Below are 23,940 nucleotides of genomic sequence, written 5' to 3'. Positions count from 1 at the left end.
TAAACGCCAGCAAGACTAAGGAGATGGTGATTGACTCCCGCAGGAAAGCACCACAGACTACACCGTTGTGCATCCAGGGTCATCTCATGGACATTGAGATGGTGGAGGAGTACAAATACCTGAGTGTCCTGCTCAACAATAAACTGGACTGGCCCACTAACACTGATGCCCTGTACAGGAAGGGCCAAAGTCGTCTCCATCGACTGAGAAGACTGAGGTCCTTTGGAGTATGTAGGACATTACTGAGGACTTTCTATGACTCTGTGGTTGCATCTGCAGTCTTTTACGCAGTTGTCTGCTGTGGCTGTGGAAGCTCTGGTCAGGAGAGCTGGCTCTGTCCTGGACTGCCCTCTGGACACCACTGAGGATGTAGGTGAGAGGAGGTCGTTAGCCAAGCTGACATCCATCATTAACAACCTACCCGTTAGAGGGTGCTAGTAGTTGACGTCTATTTTCATTTTCCCATGCTCTGTCAGCATGGTGCTTTTCTTTGTAAATAAACATTGTATTCTTTCGCCAAGCCTGTGTCAGCACCTGAGCCTCCGAGACCGTTCCTTGACACATCCATGATTCATGTTAATATTCACATTAAGAATACTAATAATGGTCCTTGTTTGCAATTATACAAGATTTACATCATGTTTTAATTGAATTGTCAGTACAACACATTTAGGCAATAATAGTTTACAGTAAAAGCAAAGTTAACAGTTGTTTCATTTCTGTAAGATACGATAAGACTTTATTTCTCCCCAGCTGGGAATAGCAGTTGGAAAAAAAATAGCAACAGAAATAGCTTTTATTTAGTATGTTCTCTAACTTTATATATGTACATTTTATACAAACAATATATTTACAAGAAATATGTAAAAAATACATATATTGCCACTAAGAACTATGAGAAAAATTGCTGTACAATATAATGCCAAAAATTCTTTAGAATTACACAGTTTATACAGATACGGCACTTGGCTCGAAATTGCACTTGGTGGGTACAGATTAAGTGACTACAGCATTTATGCTATTGCACAGTAATATATATATATATGTCACAGTAGAACACCAGTATGATAGGTAGAGTACAATGAGAGTGGAAAAAAGTAATATTGCTCAAGGTAATTTGTGTATGATAAATGGCACATCAGTACAACAAAACAGTCTGGATATGGACCCAGTGCTACATTTAACAAAGCAGTCTGTTATTGAAGGAGCTGCCGAGGGCCTCCACTGTGTCATGCAGGGGGTTTGAGGGGTTGACAATGATGTGAGGGTCAGCTTGGCCAATAGCTTCCTCTCACCTACATCCTCAGTGGTGTCCAGAGGGCAGTCCAGGACCGAACCAGCTCTCCTGACCAGTTTGTAGTCTTTCTGTCCCTCTCAGAGCCTCCACAGCCCCAGCAGACCACTGCGTAAAAGAGAGAGACAGAGAGAGAGAGCAAGAGAGAGGTCGGGGGATGGACAGAAATGCAATCACAGTATTGACAGCTCTACTGGATTTGTTGCTATATGAAGTACATATGGCATAGTATATACATATGTGATACATTTATGTATGTTATGTATTTACATATTAATTGCATATAGTATATGAACATAATAGAGCGCTATTTGATGTAATAAGAATGGTTGTGTAGCTAATAGTAATAGAAGTTGCAGTGGATGTCTGGCAGGGCCACAGCAGGAGATGCAGCTGTAATCAATAGTCCAGACTCAGCCGCTGTCCATGCAGACCTGCGAGACGAGAAAGCACAAAGACTCCGTGGAAGAAGCCAATTTAGTAACATGCCTTGGTAGGATAGGAATACATACAGATGGAGAGGGAGAGGAGAACAGAGGAGCTATGTGTGTCATTGGAAGTCCCCCGGCAGCCTAATCCTATCGCAGCATAACTTGGGGCTGGTCCAAGGCAAGCCTGAGCCAGCCCTAGGTGTAAATATTATCAAAAAGGGAAGTTTCAAACTAACTCTTAAATGTACAGAGGGTGTCTGCCTCCCAGACTCCCAGGCTCCTGGAAAAGGACTGGGGTTGATCTCTTATATCAGTCAACCAAGTGTTAGCACCACTTACTACTCTGTGTCAGTGAAAGGCTGGTTTACCGTCTCCAGAGACAACAGCAGACAGCAGCTGTATCTGCAGATGAACAGTCTGAAGACTGAAGACTCTGCTGTTTATTATTGTGCTCGACAGCCACAGCAACTGGAGTTGGCTGAGCAGCCAAGCATGAGGTATTTATTACAGCGTTCATGTCATATACTTTATTCTATATTTAATTTTACAGAGTTGACTTTGTCCTTCTAAAGTAATAAATGTAAAAATGTATTCTTTATAATTATTTGTTCATTGATTTGTTTATCATTTTCATCGCACATTGCAATTGATTCACCCAGAAAAATAATTCACCCTGTGTACTCACTTCAAAAACATGCCCTTGAGAATAACATCAAGCTCCCAGATGAACATTTTCCCTCATAACATGTTTTATAATGTCAACTGGTTCATGTGCCAGAGGGACATTTTCGTTTACATGCCAGTTGCTCCTCATGTGAGAAGGGCCTACAAAGACACAAAAATGAATAGCTGTGGATGAGAGGAGGGGCCCATAGAGAATGCCTATGTAGAGTGCCCAGAATTTAGAGCTATGCTCCAGGACAGCTTGAACAACTATAATTGACCTTCTTCTTCTAAAGTGATTCAATAAATGGATTTATCTATTCAATCTTTATGATTATTTGTTCATTTATTTGTCATTTGTTCAAAATTCATCTGGTGCTGCAATTTAGTCATTCAGAAAAAATAATCTAAACTTTAATTTGTACTTGATCTCATTCAAACTCACAATAAAACTATGTACACCTTTTGAGTAACATCAAGCTCCCAGATGCACAATTTCCCTTCATAACAATGCCAAATGGTTCATGTGCCAGATGGACATATTAGTTTACATGCCACCCGGTTGATGGAAGTCAGAAAGATGATTGAAGACTACCATCTAGTGGCAAATGCTTTGTGAAGAGCTATCACTTGGTCTTGTTGTAGTAAATGACAGGACATGTGATTGACGAGACATTGTTTTATTCTCCCAACAGACTTATGGCAATTGCTTATAAAATAAATCGATAAATACAGTCAATTCAAAGAATATCTCTTCACAACCACAAGTAAGAACCTGCTGAGTCATTAATTTTCTTAATGCAAATGTAATTCCAATCATGGACATGGGACTGAAACCTATCCTAACATTCTCACTCAGGGCAGGAAAACACCATCACACACTGATGCAGGACAATAAACTCTCACAATCACTTTCCCTGTGATGGACGACTGAGAGCTTTTATCTGACTGCATCTGTTGGGAGACGCACAGAGCCGTCAGTGAGACTTGCGGCTGTGGGCTGACACCGCTAACTGGCCAACGATTTGATTTGTTTTCCACAGTGACAGAAATACCTTCAGTGTATGACTGCAACCACAGTGCTGGACTGCCCTCTAGGTGCATTCTGTCAGTGAGGGTGAGCTCGAAGAAACATAAAAATCGTGCTTGTGCTGCCATCTGCTGGCATCTATGTGCACTGCCCCCACTCAGTGAGGATGGTACTGTTATTATTGTCTGGCACTACATCACAGGGAGGTGTGGTCACAAGTGCAAAAGAATTTAACCATTTAGCCTATAGAGGTCAGTGCAACACCGCCTTTCTTCCATAGTGTGGAAGCTTCATTTCAGTGGTGGGATTTGTTTGATGTCCCCAGGTTCAGAAGATGAATGAAAATCACACTGTTGCTGAAATATAAACACACAACTAAACAGTGCTGATTCACTGAAGTATTGTCTTTAACTACAGATTTGAGGTACTTTTATCTATTTCTATTTTATGCAATGTTATACTTCTTGTCTACTACATCTCAGAGGCAAATACTGTCCTTTTTACTTTACTACATTTGTCTGACAGCTTTAGTTGTCCGTTACTTTTCAGATCGCAGTTTTTAATACTCTTCCTTCCCAGTGAAAACCATGCATCTCCAAATGTGGTGAATTTTGTGATAAACTTAAGAATTAAGTGTTTCTTTATTGGTTGAGAAAATTCTCTTTCTTGAGATAAATAAACTGTTTACAAACCCTTCTGGACAGATTAGCATTGTCACAAATGTGAAAACATGGCTGTTTTTGTTAGCTCATGAAAAGCTGACTTTGAAGAGATATGTGGTTGTCATGGGACAGTGATGCGAATGATCTCACAGAAAATAATAATTTCTGTAGATTAAACGACCCAACAGTATGAGGCAGTTATAATTAGCTGCCTAACCTTAAACATTTCCAGCAGTAAAATGCAGCACACATATTAATGCAGCGATATTACTCCAGAAACATCAGATATGACAGCAAAACACTGACAGGGATCATTTTACTGCACAATACTACTATACTACTTTTACTTTACATACATTTTGCTGATAATACTTACATACTTTCACTTAAGTAAGGTTTTGAATGCAGGACTTCTACTTGTGGTGTGATATGACTACTGTTATTTGAGTGAAGATCTGAATATTTCTCCCACTACTGCTAATAAATCCCAACACCATTATGAAGGCTGTGATTCATCTACCGCTGAGAAAAAAAAACCTGCCTTCTCAAAAGATAACACTAGTCATGACGTTAAAGAACGCAAAGGCAACACTAACAGCAGAAGATGGAAAAGGACATGACACTGATTCAGTCCATGTCTTCCTACCTAGCTGCAGCCAAATGCATCCTTGCAGGTGTCTTTTCAAAAGAGTCCACCTGCCATAATGCAGTAGCAGTTCAGTGAATGTCAGGTTCAGTTTTAATGACCATCCCTGTGTGCCCTTTGATGGTAAAACATATTACAAACTGGTCAGATCCTGTGCTCATAGTTCTTGTTCACCTTCTCAGTAGAAGTTTCTTCATTAGAAGTTTTAATACGATGGAATCATATCAAGCTGAAAGAAAACCCACAAAAAAACATACAGGGAATTGCTCTCTCTCAATCTCTCGCTATGTATTTAAATGTATTCAATAAGAAAAAAAAAAAGAAAACACATTGTTTTACTCACCAAGGTAGAAAACCGTATGGTCTCTTGCAGGAGTGCCAGGTTTTTGTAACTGCTTGTGTCACCGTGGTAACTATGACGGTAGCTGGGGTTACAGCTACTTACACCATGTTACAAACCATAATAAAAACCATGTGAGGCTTCAAATGAATGAGCCACCGACTATTTATATGCAGAGAAATCTGTTTTTCACCTGACTTTCCACTGAACAAATAGAGTCAATCTATACAATTTAATGAGAAAATCTAATTCAGTTCAAAACAACTGCTCTGCAATATGAATCGAAGTGTTTGTTGACCCTGTGACACTGCTGCTTTAACTGTGTGATCATTCATGAGGTAATAATGGTGCTGCTGCATTTCATTATACTGAGCACTGTTTCCAGTATTCTGTCCCTCCATATGTCCACATGTAAGATTTGAAACATTTACTTGAAATATTATTACCCATCTCTTCACATTCTGAGGTCAATTTAAAAAAAAAAAAAAGCACACCACATATTTTAACAACAAAACCATATAAAACCGTTCATCTCTGATGATGTAAAATCCATGAAAATTATCTTTTATTCTTCCTTGTGATGATTCCAGTCAAATTCTCATTAGTGTAATTGTTGCACAGTAAAAACTGGGCTGCCATACAGTACAGTAAATGTACAACAGCACATAATGAAACCTGACAAATACAGGTTATGTTTTTTCCTGACGCTGCAGAGGAGCACAAAGATATTCACGATGTCAAAATCAGTAAAAAACGTTAATCATGTAAAATCATGGCAGGAAAAATGGGCCGTGTATTCAATATCTAATTATTATTGCTGCCTCTGAAAAATGTGAATTCATAAAAAGAAGAAAAACAGGTACTTACAATTTTCATCCCAGTCCAAAAATGATTTAATTTTGAATTGTTTACATGTAGAGATCCAGAGCTGTTGATTTGTGCACTGCAGAGAAGGCTATGACAGCCACACTGGAGCACAGGTTTTTGCATTGTGGTGTTTCACTGTGTACTCGGGTGGCCACAGTGATTCACACAGTTACAAAAACCTTTGGAGAGGCGAAGGTCTTTACATTATAAATGAAAGGTGTATGTAAACACTCTTTTCAACAAGCTTTTCAAAAGAGTCCACCTGCCATAATGCAGTAGCAGTTCAGTGAATGTCAGGTTTAGTTTTAATGACCACACAGTCATCATCCCTGTGTGCCCTGTGATGGTGCGACATATTACAAACTTGTCAGATCCTGTGCTCATAGTTCTTGTTCACCTTCTCAGTAGAAGTTTTTTCATTAGAAGTTTTAATACGATGGAATCATATCATGCTGACAAAAACAAAACAAAAAACATACAGAGAATTGCTCTCTCGCCCTTTAATTTTCTAAAACAATCTCTCTCTCTGTTATTTAAAGGTATTCAATTGAAATAAATACAATAAAATTAAAAAACCCACATTGTTTTCCTGGCCAAGGTAGAAAACTCTGCAGTGTCTTGCAGGAGTGGTCAGGTTTTTGTAACTGCTTGTGTCACTGTGGTTTATATAGCAGTGGCTGGGGTGCACCATGTTACAGACCATAACAAAAACCATGTAGTGAGACTCATGCATCTCTCCTATTAATCAAAGAGTAAGTGAAGCCTCCGATGAATGAGCCATGAGAAACACAGATTTCTGTCAAAGGATATCATGGTATTTTTTAATTACATTTCCTATAATTATGGAAACAGCCCAGTAAAGAATGTGTAATAAGGCAAATCACTGACTGTGTTTATACGCAGAGAATACTGTTCTTCACCTGACTCTCCACTGAACAGACTGAGTCAATCTATACAATTTAATGAGAAAATCTCATTCAGTTCAATACAACTGCTCTGCAATATGATGTGAAGTGTTTGTTGACCCTGTGACACTGCTGCTTTAACTGTGTGATCATTCATGAAGTAATAATGGTGCTGCTGCATTTCATTATACTGAGCACTGTTTCCAGTATTCTGTCCCTCCATATGTACACATGCAAGATTTGATACATTTACTTTAAATATTATTTCCCATCTCTTCACATTCTGAGGTCAATTTTTTTTTAAAGCACACCACATATTTTAACAACAAAACCATATAAAACCCTTCATCTCTGATGATGTAAAATCCATGAAAATTATCTTTTATTCTTCCTTGTGATGATTACAGTCAAATTCTCGGTAGTTTAATTGCTGCACAGTAAAAACTGGGCTGCCACACAGTACAGTAAATGTACTACAGCACATAATGAAACCTGACAAATACAGGTTATGTTTTTTCCTGACGCTGCAGAGGAGCACACAGATATTCACGATGTCAAAATCAGTGAAAAACGTTAATCATGTAAAATCATGGCAGGAAAAATGGGCCGTGTATTCAATATCTAATTATTATTGCTGCCTCTGAAAAATGTGAATTCATAAAAAGAAGAAAAACAGGTACTTACAATTTTCATCCCAGTCCAAAAATGATTTAATTTTGAATTGTTTACATGTAGAGATCCAGAGCTGTTGATTTGTGCACTGCAGAGAAGGCTATGACAGCCACACTGGAGCACAGGTTTTTGCATTGTGGTGTTTCACTGTGTACTGGGATGGCCACAGTGATTCACACAGTTACAAAAACCTTTGGAGAGGCGAAGGTCTTTATATTATAAATGAAAGGTGTATGTAAACACTCTTTTCAACAAGCTTTTCAAAAGAGTCCACCTGCCATAATGCAGTAGCAGTTCAGTGAATGTCAGGTTTAGTTTTAATGACCACACAGTCATCATCCCTGTGTGCCCTGTGATGGTGCGACATATTACAAACTTGTCAGATCCTGTGCTCATAGTTCTTGTTCACCTTCTCAGTAGAAGTTTTTTCATTAGAAGTTTTAATACGATGGAATCATATCATGCTGACAAAAACAAAACAAAAAACATACAGAGAATTGCTCTCTCGCCCTTTAATTTTCTAAAACAATCTCTCTCTCTGTTATTTAAAGGTATTCAATTAAAATAAATACAATAAAATTAAAAAAACCCACATTGTTTTCCTGGCCAAGGTAGAAAACTCTGCAGTGTCTTGCAGGAGTGGTCAGGTTTTTGTAACTGCTTGTGTCACTGTGGTTACTAGCTGGGGGTTACAGCACCATGTTACAGACCATAACAAAAACCATGTAGTGAGACTCATGCATCTCTCCTATTAATCAAAGAGTAAGTGAAGCCTCCGATGAATGAGCCATGAGAAACACAGATTTCTGTCAAAGGATATCATGGTATTTTTAAATTACATTTCCTATAATTATGGAAACAGCCCAGTAAAGAATGTGTAATAAGGCAAATCACTGACTGTGTTTATACGCAGAGAATACTGTTCTTCACCTGACTCTCCACTGAACAGACTGAGTCAATCTATACAATTTAATGAGAAAATCTCATTCAGTTCAATACAATTGCTCTGCAATATGATGTGAAGTGTTTGTTGACCCTGTGACACTGCTGCTTTAACTGTGTGATCATTCATGAAGTAATAATGGTGCTGCTGCATTTCATTATACTGAGCACTGTTTCCAGTATTCTGTCCCTCCATATGTACACATGTAAGATTTGAAACATTTACTTTCAAATATTTTTCCCATCTCTTCACATTCTGAGGTCAATTTAAAAAAAAAAAAAAGAATTTTAACAACAAAACCATATAAATAATGAAACCTGACAAATACAGGATTATGTTTTTTCCTGACGCTGCAGAGGAGCACACAGATATTCACGATGTCAAAATCAGTGAAAAACATTAATCATGTAAAATCATGTCAGGAGAAATGGGCTGTGTATTCAATATCTAATTATTATTGCTGCCTCTGAAAAATGTGAATTCATAAAAAGAAGAAAAACAGGTACTTACAATTTTCATCACAGTCCCAAAACAATTTGATTTTGAATTGTTTACATGAAGAGATCCAGAGCTGTTGATTTGTGCACTGCAGAGAAGGCTATGACAGCCACACTGGAGCACAGGTTTTTGCATTGTGTATGGTGTATGTAAACACTCATTTTAACCCTAAGACTGTACAGTCAGCCCTGGAAAACTACAACTCGGGATATGTAATGTAATGCATTACTGTGTTCACCCAACCTTTGGATGATATATCTGAGTGTTAAATATTTATCATCCTGTCATAAATAAACATGTATTTGTTGTGTTCTTGTATTAGTGAAACATTTTTTCAGGAGTATATACAAAACTGTCACTCCAAAATAAACAACTCATAAAAAAGACACATTCTGTTAATTCCTTTCATATGATGTGATCTGAACATTCCTTGAATAAAATGTAAAACTCTCTTGTTCAAGGAAAACAGCAGCTGTATGTGATGACAGCCAGTGCGCAGGGAGGAGTTTTTGTATGCCGTTATATCACGGTGCAGTACAACAGCCACAGTGATACATCCTGTGACAAAAACCTTCTTCCTCTGAGAGGGAAATGTGGTGCCGCGGCGGAAAACACGGGGGGTGAGAGCTGTGTCTGACAAAAGATGTTTAAAGATTTACAATCATGTGTCCTTACAAAAGGATTGTTAGGATATTATGAGTTTAAATGTGACAAGGTTTCCTGAGGTAATTTCCCAAAGTTGCTCTGAACAAAAGTGACATGTAACAGAATAGTTGACTTGCATTCATGTGTATTTATTTTATTTTGTTTTTTTCAGTTTTACCCTGAAGATTATAACATCTCAGAAAAGTTATTTTTTTTCACTTACTTTGTATCAGCAAATCTAAAATATTTCTCAGAACAACAAACATAAAAAGACAGATGTATGACTAAAATGAACTTGATATTATTTAAAGTGTGTTTTAAGTTTAGCTACTTGTCATAAGTATCTAGTTATGAAAATAACGACTTTTGCGACCCATATTTTGTGAACCCTTGATTTGAAATGCACTTTTACACTGTGGCACATAGCGTGATAAAATACAGATGAGAATGGTTTTTGGAAAACAAAATCTGGATCATATGCAAGAAAAGTATTCTCGGTATGAAATCCGTATCCTCCTGTTCGAGCCTGATATGGAAAACAAGTAGGTGAGACATGAGTCCGACAAAACTCTTCTTAGGAACGGCAGGGACGTTTAAAGATTGATGATAACGTGTCTTTAAATAAAGCACTGTGTTACAACATCATGAGCTTAAAGATGATACAGTTTCTCTCCTCAATATTCACCAAGTAAAAATGTGATTCTCAAAGAAGTAGGCACTATTAGGAGTTCACTTTTGGTTTCATAGTTTTACTTTGGACTGAAATATAGCAAATCCTGCTGAGCACAAAGAGCACAAAATACTGAAGAAGCATCACATCACGTGGAGGTTTTTGTACGAGTGTGTGACACTGTGTATGGGGGCAGCCACAGTGATATATGGTCATACAAAAACCAGTTTCAACTCAAATGGAGGGACAAAGTCACTGTGTCTAAAAAAAAAAACAGAGGATATTCATAAAACCAGGTAATTTCCCACATTTAATAGACAGTGATGAAAGGTGATACCTAATGTGTGTGTTTTTATTTTCTTTTTTTTTTTAGGTTTTGCCCTGAAAACAGAAAAAAAAGGAATATCTCTTGTTTGCTTTCATTTGCTTTGGATAGGTAAAAACAATAATTTCACATAACTTAAAACAAACAAAAAAACATGATGACACGACAAACATGATCCTGTGACAAAAGCCTCGTTCCACTGAGAAGAAAAAGCTGTGAATATTGCTGATGGAGAAAACCAGTAAGCAGGTGAGAAAACTTTCTGTGTTTGTGTCCAAAACTCTCAAAGCAACTAGGAGACAGACAAAACTTAGTTCTTTCACAAAACGTGTCTTAGAACGTCATGCACTTAAACACAGAACCTCATGTTAATATTCATAAAGACAAAATACGGTGAGCAAAAAATAAAATAATTTAAAAGAGCAATAAATAGGTTTCATTAAAACAACAAATAGTGCAACAGTGGAATGTTCCTGCATGATTTCATAGTTTTCCTGTAAAAAGATCCTAAAATATGGTATGAATCAGGAACAATGCACCATATCAGGCAGAGGTTTTTGTATGAGTATGTGACATTGTGTAACTGGGGGCTGGCCACAGTGATATACGGTAATACAAAAACCTGCGCTCAAATAAACGGAGGCACAAACTCACTGTGCCATCAAGAAATAGAGATGATATTGACAAAACACCAAACTTAATACAATATATTCGCCTATTATGCATTGTGTTCTTTAGATACTTTATTCTTTATTTATCTTATTATCTTATATTCCTGTAATTTATATCTTTCACTTTGATACCTCGTGTGTCATTGTAAAACTACATTCAGTGGAACGGCAAAGGAAGAATTTCGTTGTACAGGTAAATTTGTGTTTGACAGTAAACACTCTGACTTGACGTGAAAACCATTTCCCGCATTTATTAGATACTCAAGAAAAGTGATATTCAATAGAATACTGGAAGGGTAAAATTATGTGTAATTTTTCGCATTTTTTTCAGTTTTACTCTAAAAACCTCATATAAGCTTTTTTCTTATGTATACTTGGTATAAGCAAAGATCATATATTTCACAGACTGAAACAAACAAAAGAGATCAAATTTTTGCACATTTAAAATTACATTGATGCCAGGTTAGTTTCAGTATGTTTTAAAAGTGAGTAAATGGTCACAAATCAAGGATTCAATAAGTATTTACTTATCACATGAACTACCATTTGCTGAAAATATCTCAAATGTACTTTTATATAAACACACACAGAGTGTTAAACTCAAATACTGTTGGACATAAATTAGAGAAGCTATCAAAAGAGAAACTAAAATGTGCGTAAATTTTGGACTGGTGGTTATCAACATCCTTACTGGTTAATATTTATGTAATACAGAGGAAGCAATCCTCACCACAACAGGTGCTTCCTCATCCAGTTAGCAAACTTTAGACGGAAAGCCAAAAGCTCAGACACCAGCACTGATGATACATGATACACAAAAGCAGCTCACATTAACTGGATTTATATGTTCTCAACATGGATCATCCAACATGGATCAACATTCATTGAAAAAATATTTCTTTCTACTGGAGCAGTAAGCTGCAAAGCCAGGTTACCAGCATCAGTTCAGACTACATGTCCCAAGCTTTGTAGAGAAATCTAAGAACAAGTTATTTTTGTTATCCCTATTCATATGTCAACAAGTCTAGTGAAACAAGTTAATACATCTTTTTTGTAATGTGTTTATTGCTTTTTATAATGGACAAAGAACACAAGACAAACAAATAAAAGAGAAAAAAATGGCCCTCCCCCCACCCCCAAAATTAACAAGTTGAACACAAACAGGCTCAGCTCACAATGTAGTGAGACTCATGCATCTCTCCTATTAATCATAGAGTAAGTGAAGCTTCAGATGAATGAGCCATGAAAAACACAGATTTCTGTCAAAGGATATCTTGGTATTTTTAAATTACATTTCCTATAATTATGGAAATAGCCCAGTAATGAATGTGTAATAAGGCAAATCACTGACTGTGTTTATACGCAGAGAATACTGTTCTTCACCTGACTCTCCACTGAACAGACTGAGTCAATGTACACAAATTCAATTAAAAAACCTCCTTCCGTTCAATACAATTGCTCTGCAATGTGAAGTGTCTGTTGATGCCACATATTTTCACAACAAAACCATAACACTCTTCATCTCTGATGATGTAAAATCCATGAAAATTTTTATTCTTCCTTGTGATGATTCCCGTCAAAGGCTTGTTAGTGTAACTGCTACACAGTAAAAACTGGACTGCCAGGAAAAATGAGTTGTGTATTCGATATCTAATTATTATTGCTGCCTCTGAACCATGCAAGTCCATAAAAAGAAGAAAAACAGGTACTCACAATGTTCATCACAGTCCCAGAAGAATTTTATTTCGGATTGTTTACATGAAAAGATCCAGAGCTGTTGTTTTGTGCATTGCAGAGAAGGCTATGACAGCCACACTGGAGCACAGGTTTTTGCATTGTGTACGGTGTATGTAAACACTCATTTTAACCCTAAGAGGTTCATCACTGTACAGTCAGTCCAAGAAAACTACAACTCTGGATATGTAATAATTTAAATAAAACTAAGTAATTTAAAGACTTAATAAATGACTGAGTAGCATTTTAATCACTGATACAGGATGACCACTTGTAACACTATTACTACTTCTGCATTACTGTGTTCACCCAACCTTTGGATGATATATCTGAGTGTTAAATATTTATCATCCTGTCATATATAAATATGTATTTGTTGTGTTCTTGTATTAGTGAAACATTTTTTCAGGAGTATATACAAAACTGTCACTCCAAAATAAACAACTCATAAAAAAGACACATTCTGCTAATTCCTTTCATATGATGTGATCTGAACATTCCTTGAATAAAATGTAAAACTCTCTTGTTCAAGGAAAACAGCAGCTATATGTGATGACAGCCAGTGCGCAGAGAGGAGTTTTTGTATGGCATTATATCACGGTGCAGTACTACAGCCACAGTGATACATCCTGTGACAAAAACCTTCTTCCTCTGAGAGGGAAATGTGGTGCCGCGGCAGAAAACATGGGGGTGAGAGCTGTGTCTGACAAAAAATGTTTAAAGATTGACAATCATGTGTCCTTACAAAAGGATTGTTAGGATATTATAGCTTAAATGTGACACAGTTTCCTTAGCACATAGAGGATCATGTCAACATGTCGATACAGTAACAAGACTAAAAGTCTACTGCCAATCTAACAGCTCTGTTAGGATGTATGTAAGCACAGTGGTGCTTTGAGCAGAAATGCTAATGTTAGCATGCTAGCATATTCATAATGACAATGCTAAAATGCTGATGTTAAGCATATATAATTTTACCATCATCACTATTTTAGTTTAACATGTTATAGTTGTCAAGGTATTTCAGTAAAAGCTCAAAATGTTGACCTGCTGGTGGCACTAGAGGAAAGGCTGGGGATCAACCACGTGATAAGGATTCATCATCTGGGGACCACGAATGCACAAAATTTTATCTGACTCCATCGAACTGTTGTTGAGATATTTCAGGCTGGACCGAAGTTGCAGACAGACTGGACAGATGACCGGAGTCATGCTGCCAGCGTGGCTAAAAATCACAGAAGTGTGACAAATGTAATGTTCAAAATCATCGAGTAATTATGGTTCAAAGGGTCAAATTTAAAAATAAAATGGAGAAAAAGCAGAATGCTTTTTCATGATTGCCCCTGTTGAGTACTTACAGGACAAAAAGCGAACAATGCACCGTGTGAGGCAGAGGTTTTTGTATGAGGATGTGGCACTGTGGATGGAGTAGCAACCACAGTGATATGTGGTAATACAAAAACCTCTCCTGGAATCAACTGAAGCTCTCAAGAAAAAGAGAGCATCAGGTAATTTCCCAAAGTTGCTCTGAACAAAAGTGACATGTAACAGAATAGTTGACTTGCATTTATTCATTTTTTTCAGTTTTACCCTGAAGATTATAACATCTCAGAAAGGTTATTTTTTCATGTACTTTTTATTAGCAAATATAAAATATTTCACAGAACAAACATAAAAAGACAGACGTGTGACTAAAATTAATTTGATATTATTTAAAGTGTGTTTTAAGTTTAGCTACTTATCATAAGGATCTAGTAATGAAAATAACAACTTTTACAACCCATATTTTGTTAACCCTTGATTTGAAATGCACTTTTACACTGAGGCACATAGCGTGTTAACCCTCGTATTGTCTTCCCATCTACTATATGATATGCAAACACTGTATCATAATCTGGATCATATGCAAGAAAAATATTCTCGGTATGAAATCCGTATCCTCCTGTTCGAGCCTGATATGGAAAACAAGTAGGTGAGATATGAGTCTGAGAAAAAATTTCTTAGGAACAGCAGGGACGTTTAAAGATTGATGATAACGTGTCTTTAAATAAAGCACTGTGTTACAACATCATGAGCTTAAAGATGATACAGTTTCTCTCCTCAATATTCAACAAGTAAAAATGTGATTCTCAAAGAAGTAGGCACTATTAGGAGTTCACTTTTGGTTTCATAGTTTTACTTTGGACTGAAATATAGCAAATCCTGCTGAGCACAAAGAGCACAAAATACTGAAGAAGCATCACATCACGTGGAGGTTTTTGTACGAGTGTGTGACACTGTGTATGGGGGCAGCCACAGTGATATATGGTCATACAAAAACCAGTTTCAACTCAAATGGAGGGACAAAGTCACTGTGTCTAAAAAAAAAACAGAGGATATTCATAAAACCAGGTAATTTCCCACATTTAACAGACAGTGATGAAAGGTGATACCTCATGTGTGTGTTTTTTTTAAAGTTTTGCCCTGAAAACAGAAAAATAAAAAAACAAAAAAGGAATATCTCTTGTTTGCTTTCATTTGCTTTGGATAGGAAAAAAACAATAATTTCACATGACGTAAAAAAAAATAAACAAAAAAACATGATGACACGACATGATGATCCTGTGACAAAAGCCTCGTTCCACTGAGAAGAAAAAGCTGTGAATGTTGCTGATGGAGAAAACCAGTAAGCAGGTGAGAAAACTTTCTGTGTTTGTGTCCAAAACCAAAAGACAAAATATGGTGAGCAAAAAATAAAATAATAAAAAAGAGCAATAAATAGGTTTCATTAAAACGACAAATAGTGCAGCAGTGGAATGTTCCTGCATGATTTCATAGTTTTCCTGTAAAAGATCCTGAAATATGGTATTAATCAGGAACAATGCACCATATCAGGCAGAGGTTTTTGTATGAGTATGCGACACTGTGTAACTGGGGGGGTGGCCACAGTGATATACGGTAATACAAAAACCTGCGCTAAAAGAAACGGAGGCACAAACTCACTGTGCCATCAAGAAATAGAGATGATATTGACAAAACACCAAACTTAATACAATATATTCACCTATTATGCATTGTGTTCTTTAGATACTTTATTCTTTATTTATCTTATTATCTTATATTCCTGTAATTTATATCTTTCACTTTGATACCTCGTGTTTCATTGTAAAACTACATTCAGTGGAACGGCAAAGGAAGAATTTCGTTGTACAGGTAAATTTGTGTTTGACAGTAAACACTCTGACTTGACGTGAAAACCATTTCTCGCATTTATTAGATACTCAAGAAAAGTGATATTCAATGGAATACTGGAAGGGTAAAATTATGTGTAATTTTTCGCATTTTTTTTTCAGTTTTACTCTAAAAACCTCATATAAGCTTTTTTCTTATGTATACTTGGTATAAGCAAAGATCATATATTTCACAGACTGAAACAAACAAAAGAGATCAAATTTTTGCACATTTAAAATTACATTGATGCCAGGTTAGTTTCAGTATGTTTTAAAAGTGAGTAAATGGTCACAAATCAAGGATTCAATAAGTATTTACTTATCACATGAACTACCATTTGCTGAAAATATCTCAAATGTACTTTTATATAAACACACACAGAGTGTTAAACTCAAATACTGTTGGACATAAATTAGAGAAGCTATCAAAAGAGAAACTAAAATGTGCGTAAATTTTGGACTGGTGGTTATCAACATCCTTACTGGTTAATATTTATGTAATACAGAGGAAGCAATCCTCACCACAACAGGTGCTTCCTCATCCAGTTAGCAAACTTTAGACGGAAAGCCAAAAGCTCAGACACCAGCACTGATGATACATGATACACGAAAGCAGCTCACATTAACTGGATTTATATGTTCTCAACATGGATCATCCAACATGGATCAACATTCATTGAAAAAATATTTCTTTCTACTGGAGCAGTAAGCTGCAAAGCCAGGTTACCAGCATCAGTTCAGACTACATGTCCCAAGCTTTGTAGAGAAATCTAAGAACAAGTTATTTTTGTTATCCCTATTCATATGTCAAATAGTCAAGTGACACAAGTTAATACAACTTTTTTTGTAATATGTTTATTGCTTTTTATAATGGACAAAGAACACAAGACAAACAAATAAAAGAGAAAAAAATGGCCCTCCCCCCACCCCCAAAATTAACAAGTTGAACACAAACAGGCTCAGCTCACAATGTAGTGAGACTCATGCATCTCTCCTATTAATCATAGAGTAAGTGAAGCTTCAGATGAATGAGCCATGAAAAACACAGATTTCTGTCAAAGGATATCTTGGTATTTTTAAATTACATTTCCTATAATTATGGAAATAGCCCAGTAATGAATGTGTAATAAGGCAAATCACTGACTGTGTTTATACGCAGAGAATACTGTTCTTCGCCTGACTCCCCACTGAACAGACTGAGTCAATGTACACTAATTCAATTAGAAAACCTCCTTCCGTTCAATACAATTGCTCTGCAATGTGAAGTGTCTGTTGATGCCACATATTTTCACAACAAAACCATAACACTCTTCATCTCTGATGATGTAAAATCCATGAAAATTTGTATTCTTCCTTGTGATGATTCCAGTCAAAGGCTTGTTAGTGTAACTGCTACACAGTAAAAACTGGACTGCCAGGAAAAATGAGTTGTGTATTCGATATCTAATTATTATTGCTGCCTCTGAACCATGCAAGTCCATAAAAAGAAGAAAAACAGGTACTCACAATGTTCATCACAGTCCCAGAAGAATTTTATTTCGGATTGTTTACATGAAAAGATCCAGAGCTGTTGTTTTGTGCATTGCAGAGAAGGCTATGACAGCCACACTGGAGCACAGGTTTTTGCATTGTGTACGGTGTATGTAAACACTCATTTTAACCCTAAGAGGTTCATCACTGTACAGTCACTCCAAGAAAACTACAACTCTGGATATGTAATAATTTAAATAAAAATAAGTAATTTAAAGACTTAATAAATGACTGAGTAGCATTTTTCATCACTGATACAGGATGACCACTTGTAACACTATTACTACTTCTGCATTACTGTGTTCACCCAACCTTTGGATGTATCTGAGTGTTAAATATTTATCATCCTGTCATATATAAATATGTATTTGTTGTGTTCTTGTATTAGTGAAACATTTTTTCAGGAGTATATACAAAACTGTCACTCCAAAATAAACAACTCATAAAAAAGACACATTCTGCTAATTCCTTTCATATGATGTGATCTGAACATTCCTTGAATAAAATGTAAAACTCTCTTGTTCAAGGAAAACAGCAGCTATATGTGATGACAGCCAGTGCGCAGAGAGGAGTTTTTGTATGGCATTATATCACGGTGCAGTACTACAGCCACAGTGATACATCCTGTGACAAAAACTTTCTTCCTCTGCGGGGGAAATGTGGTGCCGCGGCAGAAAACATGGGGGTGAGAGCTGTGTCTGACAAAAAATGTTTAAGGATTGACAATCATGTGTCCTTACAAAAGGATTGTTGGGATATTATGAGCTTAAATGTGACACAGTTTCCTTAGCACATAGAGGATCATGTCAACATGTCGATACAGTAACAAGACTAAAAGTCTACTGCCAATCTAACAGCTCTGTTAGGATGTATGTAAGCACAGTGGTGCTTTGAGCAGAAATGCTAATGTTAGCATGCTAGCATATTCATAATGACAATGCTAAAATGCTGATGTTAAGCATATATAATTTTACCATCATCACTATTTTAGTTTAACATGTTATTCTTGTGAAGGTATTTCAGTAAAAGCTCAAAATGTTGACTTGCTGGTGGCACTAGAGGAAAGGTGATAAGGATTCATCATCTGGGGACCACGAATGTACAAAATTTGATCTGACTCCATCAAACAGTTGTTGAGATATTTCAGCCTGGACCGAAGTTGCAGACAGACTGGACAGATGCCCGGAGCCATGCTGCCAGCGTGGCTAAAAATCACCGAAGTGTGACAAATGTGATGTTCAAAATCATCGAGTAATTATGGTTCAAAGGGTCAAATTTAAAAATAAAATGGAGAAAAAGCAGAATGCTTTTTCATGATTGCCCCTGTTGAGTACTTACAGGACAAAAAGCGAACAATGCACCGTGTGAGGCAGAGGTTTTTGTATGAGGATGTGGCACTGTGGATGGAGTAGCAACCACAGTGATATGTGGTAATACAAAAACCTCTCCTGGAATCAACTGAAGCTCTCAAGAAAAAGAGAGCATCAGGTAATTTCCCAAAGTTGCTCTGAACAAAAGTGACATGTAACAGAATAGTTGACTTGCATTCATGTGTATTTATTTTATTTTATTTTTTTCAGTTTTACCCTGAAGATTATAACATCTCAGAAAAGTTATTTTTTTTCACTTACTTTGTATCAGCAAATCTAAAATATTTCTCAGAACAACAAACATAAAAAGACAGATGTATGACTAAAATTAACTTGATATAATTTAAAGTGTGTTTTAAGTTTAGCTACTTATCATAAGTATCTAGTTATGAAAATAACGACTTTTGCGACCCATATTTTGTTAACCCTTGATTTGAAATGCACTTTTACACTGTGGCACATAGCGTGATAAAATACAGATGAGAACGTTTTTTTGAAAACAAAATCTGGATCATATGCAAGAAAAATATTCTTGGTATGAAATCCGTATCCTCCTGTTCGAGCCTGATATGGAAAACAAGTAGGTGAGACATGAGTCCGACAAAACTCTTCCTAGGAACGGCAGGGACGTTTAAAGATTGATGATAACGTGTCTTTAAATAAAGCACTGTGTTACAACATCATGAGTTTAAAGATGATACAGTTTCTCTCCTCAATATTCACCAAGTAAAAATGTGATTCTCAAAGAAGTAGGCACTATTAGGAGTTCACTTTTGGTTTCATAGTTTTACTTTGGACTGAAATATAGCAAATCCTGCTGAGCACAAAGAGCACAAAATACTGAAGAAGCATCACATCACGTGGAGGTTTTTGTACGAGTGTGTGACACTGTGTATGGGGGCAGCCACAGTGATATATGGTAATACAAAAACCAGTTTCAACTCAAATGGAGGGACAAAGTCACTGTGTCTAAAAAAAAAAACAGAGGATATTCATAAAACCAGGTAATTTCCCACATTTAATAGACAGTGATGAAAGGTGATACCTAATGTGTGTGGGTTTTTTTTTAAGTTTTGCCCTGAAAACAGAAAAATAAAAAAGCAAAAAAGGAATACCTCTTGTTTGCTTTCATTTGCTTTGGATAGGAAAAAAACAATAATTTCACATGACGTAAAAAAAAATAAACAAAAAAACATGATGACACGACATGATGATCCTGTGACAAAAGCCTCGTTCCACTGAGAAGAAAAAGCTGTGAATGTTGCTGATGGAGAAAACCAGTAAGCAGATGAGAAAACTTTCTGTGTTTGTGTCCAAAACTCTGAAAGCAACTAGGGGACAGACAAAAATCGGTTCTTACACAAAACGTTGTCTTAGAACGTCATGCACTTAAACACAGAACCTCATGTTAATATTCATAAAGACAAAATATGGTGAGCAAAAAATAAAATAATAAAAAACAGCAATAAATAGGTTTCATTAAAACAACAAATAGTGCAACAGTGGAATGTTCCTGCATGATTTCATAGTTTTCCTGTAAAAAGATCCTAAAATATGGTATGAATCAGGAACAATGCACCATATCAGGCAGAGGTTTTTGTATGAGTATGCGACACTGTGTAACTGGGGGGTTGGCCACAGTGATATACGGTAATACAAAAACCTGCGCTAAAATAAACGGAGGCACAAAGTCACTGTGCCATCAAGAAATAGAGATGATATTGACAAAACACCAAACTTAATATGACATATTGGTCTATTATGCATTGTGTTCTTTAGATACTTTATTCTTTATTTATCTTATTATCTTATATTCCTGTAATTTATATCTTTCACTTTGATACCTCGTGTGTCATTGTAAAACTACATTCAGTGGAACGGCAAAGGAAGAATTTCGTTGTACAGGTAAATTTGTGTTTGACAGTAAACACTCTGACTTGACGTGAAAACCATTTCCCGCATTTATTAGATACTCAAGAAAAGTGATATTCAATAGAATACTGGAAGGGTAAAATTATGTGTAATTTTTCGCATTTTTTTCAGTTTTACTCTAAAAACCTCATATAAGCTTTTTTCTTATTTATACTTGGTATAAGCAAAGATAATATATTTCGCAGACTGAAACAAACAAAAAGAGATCAAAGTTTTGCACACTTAAAATTACATTGATGCCAGGTTAGTTTCAATGTGTTTTAAATGTGAGTGAATGGTCACAAATCAAGAATCGAATAAGTATTTACTTATCACATGAACTACCATTTGCTGAAAATATCTCAAATGTACTTTTATATAAACACACACAGAGTGTTAAACTCAAATACTGTTGGACATAAATTAGAGAAGCTATCAAAAGAGAAACTAAAATGTGCGTAAATTTTGGACTGGTGGTTATCAACATCCTTACTGGTTAATATTTATGTAATACAGAGGAAGCAATCCTCACCACAACAGGTGCTTCCTCATCCAGTTAGCAAACTTTAGACGGAAAGCCAAAAGCTCAGACACCAGCACTGATGATACATGATACACAAAAGCAGCTCACAGAAACTGGATTGATATGTTCTCAACATGGATCATCCAACATGGATCAACATTCATTGAAAAAGTATTTCTTTCTACTGGAGCAGTAAGCTGCAAAGCTAGGTTACCAGCATCAGTTCAGATGCCCCAAGCCTTGTAGAGAAATCTAAGAAAAAGTTATTCTTGTTATCCGTCTTCATATGTCAACAAGTCTAGTGACACAAGTTAGTACATCTTTTTTGTCATATGTTTATTGCTTTTTATAATGGAGAAAGAACCCCCCAAGTTAACAAGTTGAACACAAACAGGATCAGCTCATCATATAGAAAGGTAGCAAAGACCACAGTCATAACAACAAATTAGACATATATATTTTAAAGGAAAACTGTACAAAGTTAATAAGAAATATACACAGCAAGGTGTTTCGTTGAAAGTTGCAGCACCGGGTCTCACATCTTTTTAAACATGGCTCCCCTGTCTTCATTAAAAAATCTCAGTCTCTCCAGATGAAGCATATTCGCTGTTTCTCTCAACCACAAATCGTATGTGGGTGCAATGTCCGACCTCCATGCCCGGAGGATTAACTTTTTTGCAATCATAGTTCCAAATAAGACAGCCTTCTTCTCATATTTATTGGCAGAAGACAAAGGGGTACTTGCCCCAAGGATGGCTACAATCGGGTCAGGCTCCCAACATTTTCCATAGGCCATACAGAAGCAATGAAAAATACTCTTCCAATATCTATATAATTTGCTGCACAACCAAACAGAATGTACTAAGTTGCCAGGAATAGTAGTACAGCTTTATAACTAGAAACCATTGTTATCTTTTGGAAAAATGGGTTAGCCCCATCCTGTTCCCAGAGTCCAGTCCAGCTGATCAGTATGAACTTTAAACATTGACTCATGCAGACTTTATTTGTCAAGGGTCTAAACTATCGAACGCAGGGTCTCGTAAGAAATTTTTTGTCATTTATTGGTATACGAGCTGGAGCCGACCCAAGCAGAGAGACCAAGGATTGGGCAGCAGAGCCGAGCAGGTCCAGACCAGAATGCCGGAAGTTGCTTGGCTGAAAAGGAGTCTGAGGCAGAGGAGCAGGGCGATGACATGAAGGGGCAGGAGACAGGGGCAAAAACAGCAGAATGTTAAATGCAGTGGTTATCCACAGATTAAATTGTCTATTAAATAAACATGGACCATAAGTACTAAACTTAATTGAGTCATTGAGGCTGAAACCTATCTGCTGTCAGGAAAGTGGTCAGATACAAGGCCTGAGGGATCGAAGCATGGCACTAATTTAAAGTCAGGGTGAAAAGATGAGTTTTTGTCTGAAAATTAAAGTCCTCAACAGAGTCAGACTGTCTAAAATCAACAGGGAGATTATTCAAGAGAAAATGAGCATGATAGAACAAGGCCCTGCAGCCAACTGACTTCTCTGGAAGTCATAGACACGAGCCCAGAGTAATGTCCAGTTAGAGAACACAGGAGCACAATATATTAACAGCTTTCACTTAATAAAAAACTTTTATGCAATTCTGAAATTAAATACTATATACTATGAAAAACTTTTAACAAGCTCAATTCGTTTCTGCCTCTGAAACTTCGCATTGCTGCCAAATTTTGCCCATTACCTGGCTGGAGAAATACCTATAGAGCATTGAATTGTGCATTATTATACACTGTTTGAAAGCAAATCAGTATTGTCTAGAAGGAAATAAGACACCTTGTCTCAAAATAGCATGGAAGAGGGCGCAAGGCAGGGAGGAAGCCAACACAACAGGAACACGGGGAGAGAATACGAAAGGAGAACAAGGTAGGGTAGGAGAGGACACAGCTGCAACAGACCTAGGACCAGGAAGATGGCTCTGGCTGACAATGGTGAATTTTACTCAAAATTTTGTTGCCAATTTGGCAAGGTCTCAAATAGGTCTAATATGACTGTATTATTAAATTAATTGGACCTTTTCAAAGAACACAAAAAATTGACACACACACAAAAGGAGGACTTAAATCAACCCCAGCATAGTTTTTTAGTTAAATAATGTGTATGTGTAGTGCTGTATCCAAAATTATACGTGTCTCTTTCTTATGAAATGTGAGACTTCACCATTGACCATACCAGTCAACAGTGTGATTTGAAATTAAGGGAAATATTCTGGTGCCCCGTACAAGGGTATACACAGTGAATCCTAAAATCACCACGAGGTAACCACTTGTTTTAAAATTTCACAGGATTGTGTTCAAAAAGTTTGACCTGATGATGGTACTGGAGGCAAAGTCAAGAGATCACAATGTATTACATTTCACACAGAGGG

The 23,940-nt window shown here is 36.6% G+C and overlaps 1 protein-coding gene and 1 gene segment (V, D, J or C); both read left to right on the top strand.

Moving 5' to 3' along the window:
• LOC121620884 (immunoglobulin mu heavy chain-like) overlaps positions 1-23,940 on the top strand; it is a 94,899-nt gene that overhangs the window by 16,240 nt on the left and 54,719 nt on the right. Inside the window, exon 3 of the mRNA XM_041957132.1 lies at positions 6,073-6,081. Coding sequence (XP_041813066.1) covers positions 6,073-6,081 — 9 coding nt within the window. The remainder of the gene's footprint in view (positions 1-6,072; positions 6,082-23,940) is intronic.
• LOC121620879 overlaps positions 1-23,940 on the top strand; it is a 231,598-nt gene that overhangs the window by 185,825 nt on the left and 21,833 nt on the right. The window contains 1 exon segment of the C gene segment in view: positions 8,191-8,200. Coding sequence covers positions 8,191-8,200 — 10 coding nt within the window.

This window comes from Chelmon rostratus, chromosome 17 (assembly GCF_017976325.1).
Source record: "Chelmon rostratus isolate fCheRos1 chromosome 17, fCheRos1.pri, whole genome shotgun sequence".
In the NCBI taxonomy this organism is placed as follows: Eukaryota; Metazoa; Chordata; class Actinopteri; order Chaetodontiformes; family Chaetodontidae; genus Chelmon; species Chelmon rostratus.
The sequence above is the reverse complement of the archived record's forward strand: the minus strand, read 5'-3'. Positions and strand labels throughout refer to the sequence as shown.